Consider the following 17413-nt stretch of genomic DNA (forward strand, 5'->3'; position numbering starts at 1 on the left):
TGTAAATGAGATATTTCTGTATTTAATTTTCAATAAATTTGCTAACATTTCTAAAAACGTTTTCACTTGGTCATTATGGGGTATTTGTGTAGATGGTCGAAAATTATTATTATTATTTTTTAATCCATTTTGAATTCAGGCCGTAACACAGCAAAATATGGAATAAATCAAGGCATATGAATACTTTTTGAAGATTACACAGATTGCCTGACCGACCTTGTAATTTTGTCGTCAAAGAAAAGTATGTAGTACGCGTGCGCGCCCCCTGATCTACGCATGCGCGGCGACAGTTTTTGATCCATCTCCGCCGGTGAATGAACAGAGGACAGAGGTAAAGGCGTGAGGACAATATTTTTTCCTCTATCTGTTAATGTAATAAACATTTTGGATGCTTTCCTTACTGCAGAACGCAATTATTGTCGCAAAATTGGAATGTCCATCAGCCTTGCTGTCCATCAGTCTCTTATAGAGCTGCGTCGTGTGTTGCCTTGTTTAGGCCTCGTTATAGCTAACGTTAGCTACGTTACTAGTCGTCTTTGCTTTGATAACAAAACCCACGAGTCATCATCATAGCTAGCTATCTAGTTATTTATCTCCGTTAGCAAGCTAACCCAGTAAATGTTGTTAGTTAGCCTATGGCTATTTATAGTTAAAGGCTAACCAGGTAGATGATATCTGTAATTGTCTAGCATGTGCATTAGCTAGATGGCCTGTTAAACTTGGTTGTTTTGGGCCCTGTACAGGTACCCCCAAACAAATATTTGTTCAGAAAATAGAAAGTACAAATCATTTGACAGCTACAGCTCTTGTCTTTTGTAAGACCCCCCCCCCCCCATAAAGGCCATAAATCATGCGCAATGGCCATATTCATAGTGTGCAATGTAGGTCAAGTCACTAATAGTGCAAACATTTAGTAGGAAAGGATACACACTGATTGTCATTGTAAAGCAATGCATTTTCTTCTCCATCCACATTACCTTGTATGCATCCTCCACATGCACCGTTGATTTCTCACTTGTTTACAATAGGAAACGTGAATGATGAAAATACGTTTTCTCACCTCGATAACTTGAAAGGCCTGATTGCTAGGGTCATTTTCATATGTCAGGCTTGAAAATCCATTCAGCCTTTTTGGCACAGTGAATCAACTGGTTTTACGGCATGGTCGGAACTAGAAGCACAAGCATTTCGCTACCCTCGCATTAACATTGCTAACCATGTGTATGTGACAAATACAATTTGATTTGATTTGATTTTGAAATGGCCAAGAGACATGTGATCTACTGCTGTCTAGTGGACGAACTGGGAATCTGTTGTATCTCAGGCTCTGTAGTAAACACATTGTTTCCCACCTTTCTAACAGTACTAAGCTTGTGTTTGTCGGACTTAGTTCTGAAACCAAAATGTACTTTGAGGGTAGTATACAATATTATGCGTAGTTTAGAAAATGCCACCAGGGGGCATCAGAGTTGAAGAGGCTAGCTATAAATAGTATGCCACATTTATTAATTCAAAATTTTCTAATTCTAAGGCTTTCTATTATTAACAAAAAGTCCCATACAGAAGACACCTTCATCCAATGACTCGTATGTGTAATGTAATAAAACTGAGAGTCATGATCAAGGGATAGCTAGCTGGCCAACTAAGCGACATTTTCCAGCAGTGAAAATTTGTCTACCCTGCCCATTAATTCTGTTGTTGCTAGTCTCACTATCCCGCCTAGTAGAGGCAGCTGTCAGGAGGCCTAACGTTGTTGTCGTTTTAGCTAAGGTGGTAACTTAACGATATATTATCCAAGCTAACGTTAGCTGATATGATTTAGCTAGCTAGGTATTGTATTAGCTGTAAGTAAATCTGTAACAATCTCCTCCTGTATTGTTTGTTTTTGTTGCTAGATGCCAGTGTTTGTGTTCAATGAAAGCAAGGTAAATGTCAAATGAAGAATCCTTATACAAATAGACCCATTTCCGGGTTGTTGTTTTGACAGGATATAAACCTAAATCAGTTCCGGCAATACACTTAAGCTCGAGCCGTAACTCATGGCCCAGTTTGGGGGACAGAAGAACCCACCGTGGGCGGCTCAGTTCACTGCCACGGGGGTGTCCCAACCCAGCCACTCAGGACAGTCCATGGACCTCAACAGCCTACACTGTGAGTATGACATTTTGCTGGATGACTGCCTTTCCTTCTATAATCTGTACTCATCTGTGGGATACAATTAATGTGAGGTTGAGGCAGGGTTTCAGTTAGGAAAATGTGACGCCGGACATTTGACTGGCAGTATTTTAATTTACCAAACATTTGTGAAATTTACCGGACCCATATACATTGGGTGCATAACCTGATTAGGGTGTCCACCCACGGTGCTCAGAATGACTGACAGAAATCACATTTAGATTATGGTAATTCATTTTCACACCCTAGAGTCTAAATTAATTAACACAATAAAACATTTCCCATCAAAATCCGCCAGTTTTTTTTTGGCAWGGGCTGCGTCTCAATCCACAGCATCTGCCGATGTCGCCCTTCCGCATCTGTGGTGAAGGTGGCAGAGCTGGAGCAGTGTTTGTCAGATCATGAGACATTCCGAAAATCGGTCTTCTCATGAAAACGTCTATAACGTACGAACGGTTTGACCTACAAACTAAAGATGACTCCCACGAACACGATGGTGTTCTCCGTTTTGCTCTACGACCCCCACAAACGTCACAGGACTTGTCTGAAGTCGGTACAGCCGATGTGCCAACTTCTGTCAGTAGTGTCCGAATAGTTTGGGCAACACACTAATATGCTCCCTCTAAGGAAAGGTGAGTCTCTCACGAACAGGTTGGTTGTTTTGCTCTAGGACACCCAGAAGCCTCACAAGACTTGTCTGAAAGTAGCCCGGTACCAGCTTAAAAAATAAATGGAAGTACAGTATATATGGAGATAGTTCTGTGCCTAAAATAGGGGTGCCTAAAATAAGGGGTTAAAAGCATGTCAATCTTTCATAACTTCATTTTTTGAATAGTTTTTTTTTTTACTCTATATTTATCCATGTATGAAGCTGTTATTCATTGTGTTTCTATGGGATAATAGCAGTAAAGCAAATTCTGTTTCATCATATACATACCTTAAGGGGTCCTAATATTCTATGTCACATAGTCATACCAAGGATCATTTAGCTATCTTAAGAATTCCATATGTTAGCTTAGTACACCGAACCCCCAGCTTAGACTCTTAAGGACTTAAGGATTAACAGAACATGAATGTCGAGGGCGATGTGCGGTCTTTCCTACAATATTTTGATGTGCACTGAAGATGTTAGGCTAGTAAATGTGGACAGTTATTCTATGTCAATCTACTATCCCCCATAGTAAAAAAAGTTGACACGTTTTATTGGTCAGCTGGTGGAGAAAGAAATGGCCTATTCCAAACAGACTTTGGGATAGTGGTCGGACGATCGATCCCAAATTCATACAACCAGTAGGCCTAGGCTACATAAAAAAGTTTTTTTTWATGGAAAGGGGGATACCTAGTCAGTTGTACAACTGAATGCATTCAACTGAAATGTGTCTTCCGCATTTAACCCAACCCCTCTGAATCAGAGAGGTGTGGAGGGCTGCCTTAATCGACATCCACATCTAAGCAATGAGTCTGATGCAATAGATCAGAACGTTTATCTTAAAATGTATAATGTTCTTAACATTATAAGCGCAGCAATGCGCACAAGGCATTAGACTACGCACTATTGTTCGTTCCGTAATGCAATTAGCAGGAAAACACCATTGTCAAAAGGACACCGCTCATGCAAGTGGTTTCATGTGACAGAGAAAATAATTTGGTTACTGGGCAATGAAAGAAAGTTGTCTAGGCTACACATTTTGAAGCAGGTAAGACATGCCTCATAATATGTATTAAAATGTTCAGGTTTCAAACAATTAAGTATATGTTTTCAAAATGCATACTGCCTCCAGCTCATTGCAAAGTGGTGTGTGATGCGCTGATGAAGCCTGACTTTTGTTGCCTATGTTTGCTGTTTGAGATGCAGTAGCAGCAGCTTTTGCTGCTGACTGATTTTCTGCTCAAAGGCTTTGTATTTGTATGCTGTAGGCCTACATGTGTGATTAATAAGATGCATAAAGAATATACTGTGCGCCAATTTAATTCCACTAAATTGTGCAAATGTACCTATTGACCGATAAACATATTTCCAATAATAAATAGGCTAAAAAGCATTATTTCGCAAATTGGCCGGTGACAATTTTATTTGTCAGTTTTTCTATTATTATTTTTTGGGACAAAAGCTTGCTATTACCGGATAACGGTAACGCTGGGTTGAGGGTACAGTGCTTGAAGGAAACTGAATCTCACTGATCTCTTTGGCAAAGTTTGTGATGGAGGGGGTTCAGATTAGTCCGCTGGATATTCAAAGTACTATACTTTTTTCTTTCTCTCTCTCCCGTCATTTCTTTTCTCTTTCTTGTTCTGCCGGTCTATCACTCCATTCCTCTCACTTGCCATACATCCTAACACCACTCTTTCTGCATTCTTCTATTCCCACACCCATCTCTCCCCTGCAGCTCTAGGTGTGCAGCAGCCATCTCTCCTGGGTGCGTCTCCCTCTATGTACTCCCAGCAATCGGCCCTGTCTGCAGCCTCCCTCAACTCCCAGTCGTCCGCCTCCAACTACCAGCTTTCCCAACAGACTGCAGCCCTGCAGCAGCAAGCCGCAGCCGCCGCCGCTGCAGCACTGCAACAGGTGAGCTACGCTAGGCTCAGCTTGGCAGTGTTCCGCTAGGCACAATGAAGCTACATGTTCTTTAACAGAATATGATAATATTTGTGACTCACCCCCTGGATTCGGTCTTATGTAGCAAAATGTGAAATTGTGTTTTTTACATTGGATAAAAGTAGAGACTCAGAGCTACAAAATGGTATATTATACACTGCATTTGAGGAACAATGGGAAAGTAATTCTGCTCTGAACTTGTAAACTCACTTTTGAGAAAATCACCTTTGAATGTTTTGGTATCTAGCTCTTCTTTGTCTACACCCATTCAGCATCGTTCACACCCTCTTAAGCTTTAGCCCCACCCATCTTGTTTTGCTCTCAGAGCGCACACTTGACGCACTGGCCGATGATTTGTTTACCTCTGGATAACATGAAAACAGCCTAACCAGCACTGCTGGCAACAATTTAATTACTTTAATTATTTTTTTGCAAACGTTTACTGACACCGGCAATATTCAGCAGGTTTTGTACACACGCCACGTAACATTAGCTAACGAGCCAGCCAGCTAACGTTAGCTAGTTAAACAACAATGAACAAAGTTCCAACAATGTCACAGTACTAGGAGCTAACCAACCAGGTTCAATGTTAGCTAGCTAACATTAGGCTTTAACTAGAAAAGCAAACGGTACTAGGAAACAAAGAATAACGTCAGCTAGGGAGCCAGCCAGCTAACGTTAGCTAGCTAGCTAACAGTACACTTTAGCTTGAAATGAAAGCATCTTCTGTCAAAATTAGAAACGTGTCATATCTGAAAATGTAGCTAGCTATCTTACATTTTCAGATATTACACGTTTCTAATTTTGACAGAAATTATGGACGCGTCTCCCTGTCAGGAATGCCATACCACGGTTGCCCTTAGTTTGAAGATGTAATCCGGAGACAGGGGTTTTCTCCGTCTCTTTACCTATCATACTCTAATTCCACTGATTGCAAAACTTCATCCTCCAGAAAGTGGAGAGCAACACTTATGCAGCTCCACTACACAATACATAAAGAAAAAAGAAAAAACGATTTCGACAGGATTACCAACATAGACTGACGAGCTCAAATTGACAGAAGCCTTGAATATGGCAGACCAATCCGAACTCCTCTCTCGGCATGTCCAGCTCACTCGTTATCTCAGTCAATCATGGCTAGTGGAAAGGTTACTATATTTTTCTGTGGCTTAACCAACAAGGCTCTTAATTTAACAATTTTATTCGTATTTACAGATGGCATACAAGTTTGTTATTAAGGCACATGAAAGTTCACATTTTCGAGAAGGCATTTCTGCCAAAAAAAGACACTTTGATAAAAATACAGAAATAATTCAAACGGCCCTTCTGTGACTTGMGACATATGCCTAGTTTCCTGATTCGGGTCACTGTTATTGTTGTTGTTGCTGGATAAGCTCAGGTAGTAACTTTGGTTTTGTGCCAAATGAACACAACCCAAAAGTCCCCAAAATGGTAGGGAGATACCCCATTGGTTGATCACGTCTAATTTCACCTGAACTTTCTGGATTTTGTTTACTGAAGAAACATTTCCAATGATGAGCATTATTTTGGTCAGACAAACTGGTTTGGGAACCACCGAGGTACAGAGATTGGTAAGCAGCCAAACCTCACTAGACTTGAAGGAGCTGTGATGTTGGAAAACCTGTTCTCGTGTTCTGATTTGTGGGTGATGAACTGATAAACACCCCCACACCATGAGACAGATCAGTGTGAACAACATATTCTTTAGATTCTGAGTGAAAGTCTGAGAAAAATAACCCTTTTTTTCTTCTCATCGCTGTGGTTGAGTATGAAGTCACTAACTGTTTAGTAAATGGTCTTCCCTTCAAAGCAACATCAAGTCATTTDAACTTTTTCTCTGTCTCATCTCGCTTATTGTTTTAGTCTCAAATCAACTCGGCCTTGCAGCAGTATCAGCAACAGCAGCAGCAGCAGCAACAACAACAGCAACAACAGCAACAGCAGCAGCAGCAGCAACAACAGCCTCCTCCTCAGCAGCCTCCTCCTCAGCAGCTCTACAATGTACCCCATCAGGTGAGACACATGGTCATTACACCAAGTGAAATACCCTGTTCTAGGTTGAGTAGGATGACGTTTCTCTTAGAAGCTATTGACCTTATGTGTTTTGAGTTTTGCCCCTGATGGCTATGATTGGAGAATATGTTTAGTATGTCATATAATGTTAGTTCATATGACGATCAATCTGGAATTCCTAATGTCTTCAATCTCTCCTAATGAGCACATATCTTTCCTTTTTAGTTATACAAAATATTCTGTTTTCCTGTCATGGAGTCAGTAATATGACATTCTGTGGTGGACCTTGGTACAGTTATAAAGGCTTTGAGAATATCTGGAGTAGTGCTCTGTTGTTGGGGGTTTGATACATGTTTTTGCTGCTTGGTTTGTAAACGAATTAGAGCTTGTCAGCAAAACTGTCGAACTGGGCAGAGTTCCAGAACTTTAACCCACTTTAAGAACACTTGAGTGTTCTAACCCAGAGCAGCCAGTTCATATCACGTCAGTTAGACCTCTCACTCACTGAGTCACAGGATTTCATTGACAAATGGGTTTCACTTAGATAAAAGAAAATGGCATCCGTGTTTGTCAAATCAGATTTTTTAGAGGCTAGACTCTGCAGCATAGTTTCCCCTTTTGTTCTCTTTGACCTATGTAGTAGTTGTCTTATATTACATTCCACAGGAGGTTGGTGGTACCTTAATTGGGGATAACGGGCTTGTGGTAATGACTGGAGCGGAATCAGTGGAATGATATCAAATACAGTTGAAGTCGGAAGTTTACATACACCTTAGCCAAATACATTAACTCAGTTTTCACAATTCCTGACATTTAATCCTAGTAAACATTTCCTGTCTTAGGTCAGTTAGGATCACCACTTTATTTTAAGAATGTGAAATGTCAGAATAATAGGATAATTATTTCTTTCAGCTTTTATTTCTTTCATCACATTCCCAGTGGGTCAGAAGTTTACATGCACTCAATTAGTATTTGGTAGCGTTGCCTTTAAATTGTTTAACTTGGGTCAAATGTTTTGGGTAGCCTTCCACAAGTTTCCCACAGTAAGTTGGGTGAATTTTGTCCCATTCCTCCTGACAGAGCTGGTGTAACTGAGTCAGGTTTGTAGGCCTCCTTGCTCGCACATGCATTTTCAGTTCTGCCAACAAATTTTCTATAGGATTGAGGTCATTGCTTTGTGATGGCCACTCCAATACCTTGACTTTGTTGTCTTTAAGCCATTTTGCCACAACTTTGGAAGTATGCTTGGGGTCATTGTCCATTTGGAAGACCCATTTGCGACCAAGTTTTAACTTCCTGACTGTTGTCTTGAGATTTTGCTTCAATTTATCCACATAATTTTCCTACCTCATGATGCCATCTATTTTGTGAAGTGCACCAGTCCCTCCTGCAGCAAAGCACCCCCACAACATGATGCTGCCACCCCCGTGCTTCACGGTTGGGATGGTGTTCTTCGGCTTGCAAGCCTCCCCCTTTTTCCTCCTAACATAACGATGGTCATTATGGCCAAACAGTTGTATTTTTGTTTCATCAGATCAGAGGACATTTCTCCAAAAAGTACAATCTTTGTCCCCATGTGCAGTTGCAAACATAGTCTGGCTTTTTTATGGCAGTTTTGGAGCAGTGGCTTCTTACTTGCTGAACGGCCTTTCAGGTTATGTCAATTATAGGACTCGTTTTACTGTGGATATAGATACTTTTGTACCTGTTTCCTCCAGCATCTTCACAAGGTCCTTTGCTGCTGTTCTGGGATTGATTTGCACTTTTCGCACCAAAGTACATTAATCTCTAGGAGACAGAACACGTCTCCTTCCTGAGCGGTGTGACGGCTGTGTGGTCCCATGGTGTTTATACTTGCGTACTATTGTTTGTAGAGATGAACGTGGTACCTTCAGGCATTTTGAAAATGCTCCAAAGGATGAACCAGACTTGTGGAGGTCTACAATTATTTTTCTGAGGTCTTGGCTCAAAATCTTTTGATTTTCCCATGATGTCAAGCAAAGAGGCACTGAGTTTGAAGGTAGGCCTTGAAATACATCCACAGGTACACCTCCAATTGACTCAAATTATGTCAATTAGCCTATCAGAAGCTTCTAAAGCCATGACATAATTTTCTGGAATTTTCCAAGCTGTTTAAAGGCACAGTCAACTTAGTGTATGTAAACTTCTGACCCACCCGAATTGTGATACAGTGAAATAATCTGTCTGTAAACAGTTGTTGGAAAAATGAATTGTGTCATGCACAAAGTAGATGTCCTAACTGACTTGCTAAAACTATAGTTTGTTAACAAGAAATTTGTGGATTGGTTGAAAACGAGTTTTTATGACTCCAACCTAAGTGTATGTAAACTTGCTACTTCAACTGTACATCAGACATGGTTTCCAGGTGTTTGATGCCATTCCGTTTGCATCGTTCCAGACATCATTATGAGCCGTCCTCCCCTCTGCAGCCTCCTGTGCTGCATTCCCTAGGAATGTTATTTTTTTTTTGTGCAAATTATTGATGTTCAACCAACTTGAAAAATACCTCACTAATGCTGGTCACTTGATATGTGTCAATCAAACAATGTAATGTTTACTCAATGAAATACTTATTGCAATTTCTGCATTTGTGTGTGTACCCCGTCTCTTCAGCAACATCAACAACATACAGACTCATACGGGGTAAATGATTGATGTTCAACTCACACAGACAACTGAATCGCCTTGATTTGAAAAAGGCTATACTCATATGTATCAATCAACAAATGTATTATTTACTCAATGAAATACTTATTGCAATTTCTGCGTGTGTGTATCCCGTCTCTTCAGCAACATCAACAACATACAGACTCCTACGGGGTAAATGATTGATGTTTGCAACTCGCACAGACAACTTTGAATCGCCTTGATTTGAGAAAAGCCATACTCATGATATCTATCAATCAACAAATGTATAGTTGACTCAATGAAAGACTTATTGCTATTTCTGCGTGTTTGTGTGCCCTGTCTCTTTAGCAACATCAACAGCATACAGACTTATACGGGGTAAGCAGCAGCGGTTCCCAGCCGCAGCACAGTCAAATCAGTCAAATCACAAGGCACTTCATTCTTGGTGCTGGGGTGTGGAATGTACTCTATTCTATATACACACAGTAGTAACTGTTCTCTTTCTATCTATCTCTATCTATCATTCTCTCTACAGCTCCCCCAGCCCCAGCAAGCGCTGCTTTCACAGGTAGGCTGATTAGGAACAAACTTGTCTTTCTTGTAAATTTAATGCACCTTTCAGAAAAAGTATTGCCACTTAAGTCATCTTGTCTTGAGTAGAATTATTTAGTCAAATATAATAGGCCTAAAAAGGTGCCATTTTGTCATGAAAATTCCAAACGCGCCCTTGTTATAAGTAGGCTGTGATTTTGGAAGCATGCGGTACAAAACCAAAGCTATTGGGGAAGGAATTGTGAATGCATCATAATAGTCTAACGTGACCGTGTCTCTTTTTCTGCCATCTGCGCGGATGTTGAAAGAACTGGAGTGGTGAAAACAAATTCCCGGTAGGCATCCCCACCTTATCACTTTTCAGTTTTAAATCCAGGTTACATGTTTTAACCTTCTTCATAGCCAAATACAATAACAGGACATGTATGGCCACAATGAGTGTAATTATCAACACCTTTTAATAAATGAGAACCGCTAAGGGACATTTGATTCAATTAAATCGCAAATAACATGATAGGTTCCATATACAGTAGACACTTCAAACAGTTCCATTATTAAATACACAGATTTAGAATTTAGTGGGACTTCATACAATTCATCCATTTAGAACTTATACAGAAGGTAGTAGTAGGATGAAGTTGTCCCTGAACACTGACCTATAACTTTCCTCCTCCCCAGCCCCCCGTGGCTCTCCCCACCAGCCTCTCTCTGTCCAACCCCCAGCAGACAGCCCAGATCACCGTGTCCTACCCCACGCCTCGCTCCAGCCACCAGCAGCAGAGCCAGCAGCAGAGCCAGCCCCAGAAACAGCGCGTCTTCACCGGCGTTGTCAACAAGCTGCATGACACATTCGGCTTTGTGGATGAGGACGTCTTCTTCCAGCTCAGGTGAGTGTTCAGACTCTGGCCCAAGTCCTCTCAGATCTCCACAAGTGCATAGAGTTTAGGAGTCCTTTTAGGATTGGGCCACAGAAGACATCGGACCAATTGTCTTTTTTCCCATGGGTTTTCTATATTTTGCTGATTGCATTCCTAATTTGTGTACCTTTTATTCTAAAGCAGTAATGTTTTGTTTAATTTCAAGTGTGAAGTCTCCGTATATTGCAGTTTCTAAAGCAATTTCAAGTGGGTAAATAATGGGTGATGTCTCCACAGTGCGGTGAAGGGGAAGACCCCCCAGGTGGGTGACAGGGTCCTAGTGGAGGCCGTGTACAACCCCAACATGCCTTTCAAATGGAACGCCCAGCGCATTCAGACCTTACCTCAGCTGGCCAACCAATCGGTGAGCCTCACCTAGCCCCTACACACACATGGGACACATTCAGTAGACAGTCCTGAAGTAAAACTGAATAACTTTTGTCTCCCTACTGAATATGATCCTGGTGACCCTGTCAACAGCTAAAACCAAAGCCTTACGCCTTGATCAGATTGACAGCGTCATTTCGTTTTGGTACACCAGAAGTACATTCATTTCCAATGGAACTCTGCATTTGCCTTGCAGCATTGGGTTGCAGAGGCATTTGCAGTGCGTTGTGTACAATTGTGTACAGATCCTTTCGACATGGGGCCGTGCATTATCATGCTGAAACATGAGGTGATGGTGGCGGATGAATGGCACGACAATGGGCCTAGCTTATGTCTGCCCATGCCATAACCCCCCCCTCCCGCTACCATGGGGAACTCTGTTCACAACGTTGGCATCATCAGCAAACCGCTTGCCCACACAACGCCATACACGCCGTCTGCCATCTGCCCGGTACAGTTGAAACTGGGACACTTTTCCCGCGTGTCAGTGGCCATCGAAGGTGGGCATTTGCCCACTGAAGTCTGTTACAATGCTGAACTGCAGTCAGGTCAAGACCCTGGTGAGTAAGGTGAGCACTCAGATGAGCTTCCCTGATACGGTTTCTGACAGTTTGTGCAGAAATTCTTCAGTTGTGCAAACCCACAGTTTTATCAGCTGTCCGGGTGACTGGTCTCAGACGATCCCGCAGGTGAAGAAGCAGGATGTGGAGGTCCTGGTGGACATTCGTGCAGTCTGCATGCTCCCTCAACATGAGACATCTGTAGCGTTGTGTGACAACTGCACATTTTAGTGCAATTTTATTGTTGCCAGCACAAGGTGCACCTGCGTAAAGATCATGCTTCTTTATATGCCACACCTCTCAGGTGGATGAATTGTCTTGGCAAAGGAGAAATGCTCACTAACAGGAATTTAAACAAATTTGTGCACAAAATTTGACCAACACTTTACATGTTGCGTTTATATTTTTGTTCAGTATAGTAGCTAAAGGTGAATGTTGAACTTTTGTTGCACACGTATCTACAAAAAATCTTGGCTTACATAATGAAGAAGGTTACAACTGCAGAATTTATTACTCAGTATTGATGCAATGATGAAGGCGGCAGGTAGCCTAATGGTTAGAGCCAGTAACCGAAAGATTGCTAGATCGAATCCCCGAGCTGACAAGGTAAAAATCTGTCGTTCTGCCCCTGAACAAGGCACTGTTCCTAGGCTGTCATTGTAAATAAGAATTTGTTCTTAACTGACTTGCCTAGTTAAATAAAGGTTAAATATTTTTTTTTTTAAATGACACTGTCGTTCTGATCGAGGCATACGCCAGTGACACCTTCCACCTCAATTTGAATGCTTCCAGGGTTTAATTCCAACCTGATCATTGGCTCGCTCTTCCCGTCTGCCCTGCTTGACTCACTCTCTGATTTTAAATGTAATGTAAGCCTACATGTAGCCTACTTGTAGCCTTCAAGCAGTATAGATGGAGCCATTGCCATATTCACCCTCCGATCTCAGTGCAGAGGTGAAGTTTGAGAGTGATCAGATTGGAACCCAGCCCTGTGTGTGTCTGTTATTAACCACTCTGATCTCCACCCCTCCTCCCCTAGCTTCAGCAGCAGCCCCAGTCCTTACCTCCAGTTCCCCCACAGTTGAGCAGCTTCTATGCTGACCAGGGAATGCAGCAGCGCTACTCAGACATGCACTCCGTCGGCATGGACAACAGACAAAATGTAACCCCCCCCCCCCCCCACATACACACCTCTATGGCCCTCTTATTCTCTTTCTTTTTTCTTTATACATATTCCTACTTCTTTCACACAATGTGTGCTTCTCCCTCCTCTCTTATATTCTCTTCTATTCTCTCTCCTCAACTTTCTGTCTTCTCTCTCTTTTCCTTCTTCAAGCTGAGCATTTATTTGTGTTTCAGACCCAGATGGTTTCCTGATCTATAAAAGCACATATAATGCATTGAATACATTTTATCTCAGGGCCTTAAGGTCTGTCAGAAAATGTTTCTGAATGCAATCTAAATGTCTACGCATATATTTGGGGCTTTTCTAACAGTGAAATCAATGAAGATTTTCTCAACCGGGGAAATTTGCAATTTTGAAGGTGCAATCCATAAGATTTCCTTTCATTGTTGATTTAGGCTAACCATGCGAGTCCCATTGATGGTAATGTTTTTTGTGTTTTTCGCTTACATTTTTACAGACATTAAAGAAGTTAAATCAACAAATACTAGGATTTCTAGGATATCTTTCAGAATGCACTTTTGACACACTTTTTCTTCACTTCTCTGACCCTTCTTCAATGTTATGATTTTCACACATGATTATCACCTTTTCACCTCACAAACAGGTTAGGAACTACTATCAAACTACTATCAAAGTTCTCCATACATCAAACAGAAAGTCATACACCTATCATTCCATGGTTTGCAGAGTTTTACAACTTCACCTTTTTGTCGTTTTTTTTTCGTGGAACCTGTCCTGTCTTTGCAGATAATGCAGACCGAATATATGCTACTTTGGCAGTAGTTTTCTCGTTTGTTGACAGAATTTAGTCACTGTACCTGATTGAAACAACTGACTTGCCAAAAAAAAACATTTTGGGTGAAAGAAATGGACGCCTTCCAAACCTCACTCCTTTAGGTCTGTTTTGCTTTAGCACATGGTTACCTGTTGGCAGCGGCACAAACCTCATTTGGTGTATGTCCTCTTTGCATAATGATATCCATGAAGCACATTTCTTTAACTTAAGCTCATATATGGGACAAGAAATCAAAATAAATCACTTACTCTGGTAAGATACCTCATGGGACAGCTCTGGGGTAATGCTAACCTCTTTTCTCCCATACCCCACCCCAGAGCCAGCCTCCAGGCCCTAATATGATGAAGCCGGGTCCCAACATGCTCCAGTCTCTGCCTCCCCCCACCAATTTCAATGTACAGGCCCAGGGTCCTCCTCCTCCCCTGCTCCAGGCCCAGCTCTCTGCTGCCTCCTTGGCCCCGCTCCTCCATAACCCCCCTCCGCCCCTGCTATCACAGCCACCACCCAAAGGTAGGGGGCACTATGATGTCGATTTGTGTTTTTCTTATGCTTTTAGATTTAGTTGCTACTTTTGCAGAAAATAAAGAAATGATTTGTAATATATCTGTCTGTGTTTATGTATTTGTCTGTCTGTGTCTGTTTCTCTTTCTCACTTTGCGTGTTTCCCCTTTCCTCTAGATGTGTTCTCAGGAGGTCTGCTTCAGCCCCCAGTGAGGATGATGCCTCAGCCCGTCCGGCGTCTGGACCCCTCCCCCCGCTTCCCCAACCGTAATGACCGCCCTGAACTCATCCTCAGGACCAAGGATGAACGCAGTCGTGAAAGAGACCGTGAGCGCAGGAGGTCCAGAGAGCGCTCTCCCATACGTAAACGCTCCAGGGACCGTTCTCCGAGACGTGATCGCTCCCCACGCCGACCTCGTAGGGTGGTGCCTCGCTACACCGTCCAGTTCTCCAAGTTCAGCCTGGACGGGTGGGTCGACCAATCATTATAATGATTGGTCAGTTTCAGATTTTCATTGCTACTATATCTGGGTGTAATCTCGAAAACCCGACCATTGGCAACACAGTGACTAGGGTCTGATTTAAATGATGGACTCTTGGCATAGAGGAACTACACCACTGCCTACATCACTAGTTTATCCGTTTGAATAAAATGCTAAATAGTAGCTAGCAAGATGGAGATCACGGAGGTCATCTTTAATGAGTGCATTTCACAAGTGGCTAGTTTGCATCAACTACCTTAACTAAAACCACTGAAAAGGTTTTTCCTGCACACTTTGGTTTTCAATTGTGACGTTCTGGCTTGTCTTCCTTTTAATTTTGGGGGAGAGTCCCCTGAATTAGTTTTTTTCCCTTCATAGACAGTGACATAGTTTCTCTATGCCAAAAGAGTCAATTGAAACCAGAGGGGTATACTACGAAGGAAGCTAGATCTACTCAGGGTTTTCTAAAGCTAGCCAGCTTCAGTTAGCTTCACATTCCAGCACAGGCTTCCTCCTTACAAAAGTTTTACTGTGCTTGAAGTTTCAAATGCATTCTGTCATTATTAAATGTGTAATGTGATAGGTATTTTAACATGACTAGTTTTTAACACATAATAAATGAACACTTCCTCAAATGAAGGGGAGGATGACGCGATCTTTGCGAAAGGGAGGAAATCTGATTTAATTTATCCTCAACTCGCGGTTCAGACACTTCATTCGGGATAAATGGAGTTAGCCCTGAGTTAGCCTGCCTCGGAGCAGGTTAGTTTTGAAGCGTTCGTTGCCATAGAAATCAACCTGGCTAAAAGGTGAGCCACTTTCGTGGTACTGGTTATCCCGAGTTGAACTCGAGAGTTGACCAAAGTTACCTCAGTAACTCCTCAAACCTGATTCGTAGTATAGGGCTCTGACCCTAGTCACTGTGTTGCCTAGGGTCGGGCTTTTGTCACTACTCAGGGGTGCAGCAGTTGACTTTAGAACTGTGTGTGTGTAGGGGCCTCCCGAGTGGCGCATTGGTCTAAGTGCTAGAGGCGTCTCTACAGATTCSGATTCGATCCCGGGCTGTGTCACATCCGGCCGTGACCGGGAGACCCATGACGCGGCGCACCATTGGCCCAGCATCRTTAGGGGAGGGTTTGGCCGGCAGGGATGTCCTTGTCCCTTCGCGCTCTAGCGACTGCTGTGGCAGGCCGGGCGCATGCACGCTGACACGGTCGCCAGTAGTACGGTGTTTCCTCCAACATATTGGTGCGGCTGGCTTCCGGGTTAAGCGAGCAGTGTGTCGAGAAGCAGTGCGTTTTGGTAGGGTCATGTTTCGGAGGACACATGGCTCGCGATATTCACCTCTATCCGTACTGGAGTTGCAGTGATGGGACAAGACTGTAGCTACCAATTTGGATATCACGTAATTTGGGAGAAAAAGGGGTAAAAAATAAGAAGTGTGTGTGTGTAGTGGAGGACTAGGTGAACTGTATATATTCCCGGGTTTCGGCACCAACTCGGAGCCTCTCGGGGCCTTTCTTACAGTGTACATAGAGTCTTCGGTCTGCTCGCTGTTTCTCGTGTGTCCCTGTTTCTGATTGTTATAAAGAAGTGCATGTGAGGAGGTAAATTGAGGTTGTATTAAAGATGTTTTGTAATTGATAAAACAATGCTATGTGGCTGCATTGAAGCAGGTTCTAGGTGCTTTGCTAGAACCGTTTGTAGTGACTACATTTGGTAGAACTGTACTATTTTCTTTCCCCTCCAGTTCTAACTGTGACATGATGGAGCTGAGGAGACGCTATCAGAGCCTGTACATCCCCAGTGACTTCTTTGATGCTGTGTTCACCTGGGTGGATGGCTTCCCCCTGCAACGGCCCTTCCAGTTCGGCAACTACTGTAACTTCCACATCATGCACAAGGAGGTGGACTCTCTGGTCAAGAACACTGCGGTGCTGGACCCTCCCGATGCCAACCACACATACAGTGCTAAGGTAGGGTATACACACAGACAGGTTGCATGCGCATACACCTGTACAGCGCTATGTTGTGATACATACATACACACACACACCTACTAATACCACTTACAGTGCTAAGGTATTCCACACACACCCTCACCTGTCCTGTCTGTTGTAATGCATTGAATAGGTGATGTTGCTGGCCAACCCCAGTCTAGAAGAGCTCTACCATAAGTCCTGTGCTCTGGCTGAGGACCCTCAAGAACTCAGAGACTCCTTCCAGCACCCCGCCCGCCTCATCAAGGTCAGTTAGGTGTCAACCAATCAGGTGTTTTTCCCTAGCCTGGCGTACGGTATGTCTAAGTTATAGAGTCGCATGGCTTAGGCTTGTTTTTGACCTCTTGTTTGTCTCTCTTTCGGTCTCTCTCTGTCGCTCAGTTCCTGGTGGGGATGCGGGGTAAGGACGAGGCCATGGCCATCGGGGGCCACTGGTCCCCCTCCCTGGATGGAGCGGAGCCTGAGAAGGACCCGGCCGTGCTCATAAAGACAGCCATACGCTGTTGTAAGGCCCTCACAGGCATAGACCTGAGTCTCTGCACTCAGTGGTAAGTCCTGCTCTTTTCTCAACCTCCTTT

At 42.9% G+C, this 17413-nt stretch overlaps 1 protein-coding gene across 7 annotated transcripts in view; it reads left to right on the forward strand.

Moving 5' to 3' along the window:
* The first annotated feature begins 263 nt into the window (after window positions 1–263).
* Window positions 264–17413, forward strand: part of LOC111978725 (cell division cycle and apoptosis regulator protein 1) — a 31116-nt gene continuing 13966 nt past the window's right edge. For 4 of the 7 annotated variants that reach the window (XM_070448570.1, XM_070448571.1, XM_070448568.1 and 1 more), the window contains exons 1-17: window positions 264–331; window positions 1988–2151; window positions 4563–4741; window positions 6656–6805; window positions 9440–9469; window positions 9617–9646; window positions 9803–9832; window positions 9990–10022; window positions 10315–10341; window positions 10685–10893; window positions 11161–11287; window positions 12910–13032; window positions 14170–14362; window positions 14531–14822; window positions 16586–16811; window positions 16969–17082; window positions 17217–17383. In XM_070448570.1, the coding sequence (XP_070304671.1) occupies window positions 2040–2151; window positions 4563–4741; window positions 6656–6805; window positions 9440–9469; window positions 9617–9646; window positions 9803–9832; window positions 9990–10022; window positions 10315–10341; window positions 10685–10893; window positions 11161–11287; window positions 12910–13032; window positions 14170–14362; window positions 14531–14822; window positions 16586–16811; window positions 16969–17082; window positions 17217–17383 (2042 nt within the window). In that variant the 5' untranslated portion in view covers window positions 264–331; window positions 1988–2039. Of the gene's footprint in view, window positions 340–1987; window positions 2152–4562; window positions 4742–6655; window positions 6806–9439; window positions 9470–9616; window positions 9647–9802; window positions 9833–9989; window positions 10023–10314; window positions 10342–10684; window positions 10894–11160; window positions 11288–12909; window positions 13033–14169; window positions 14363–14530; window positions 14823–16585; window positions 16812–16968; window positions 17083–17216; window positions 17384–17413 lie in introns of all 7 variants that reach the window. The other 3 variants (XM_070448569.1, XM_070448573.1, XM_070448574.1) reach the window with 3 other exon arrangements.

The sequence above is a fragment of the Salvelinus sp. IW2-2015 genome, linkage group LG18 (genome assembly GCF_002910315.2).
Source record: "Salvelinus sp. IW2-2015 linkage group LG18, ASM291031v2, whole genome shotgun sequence".
Taxonomy (NCBI): Eukaryota; Metazoa; Chordata; class Actinopteri; order Salmoniformes; family Salmonidae; genus Salvelinus; species Salvelinus sp. IW2-2015.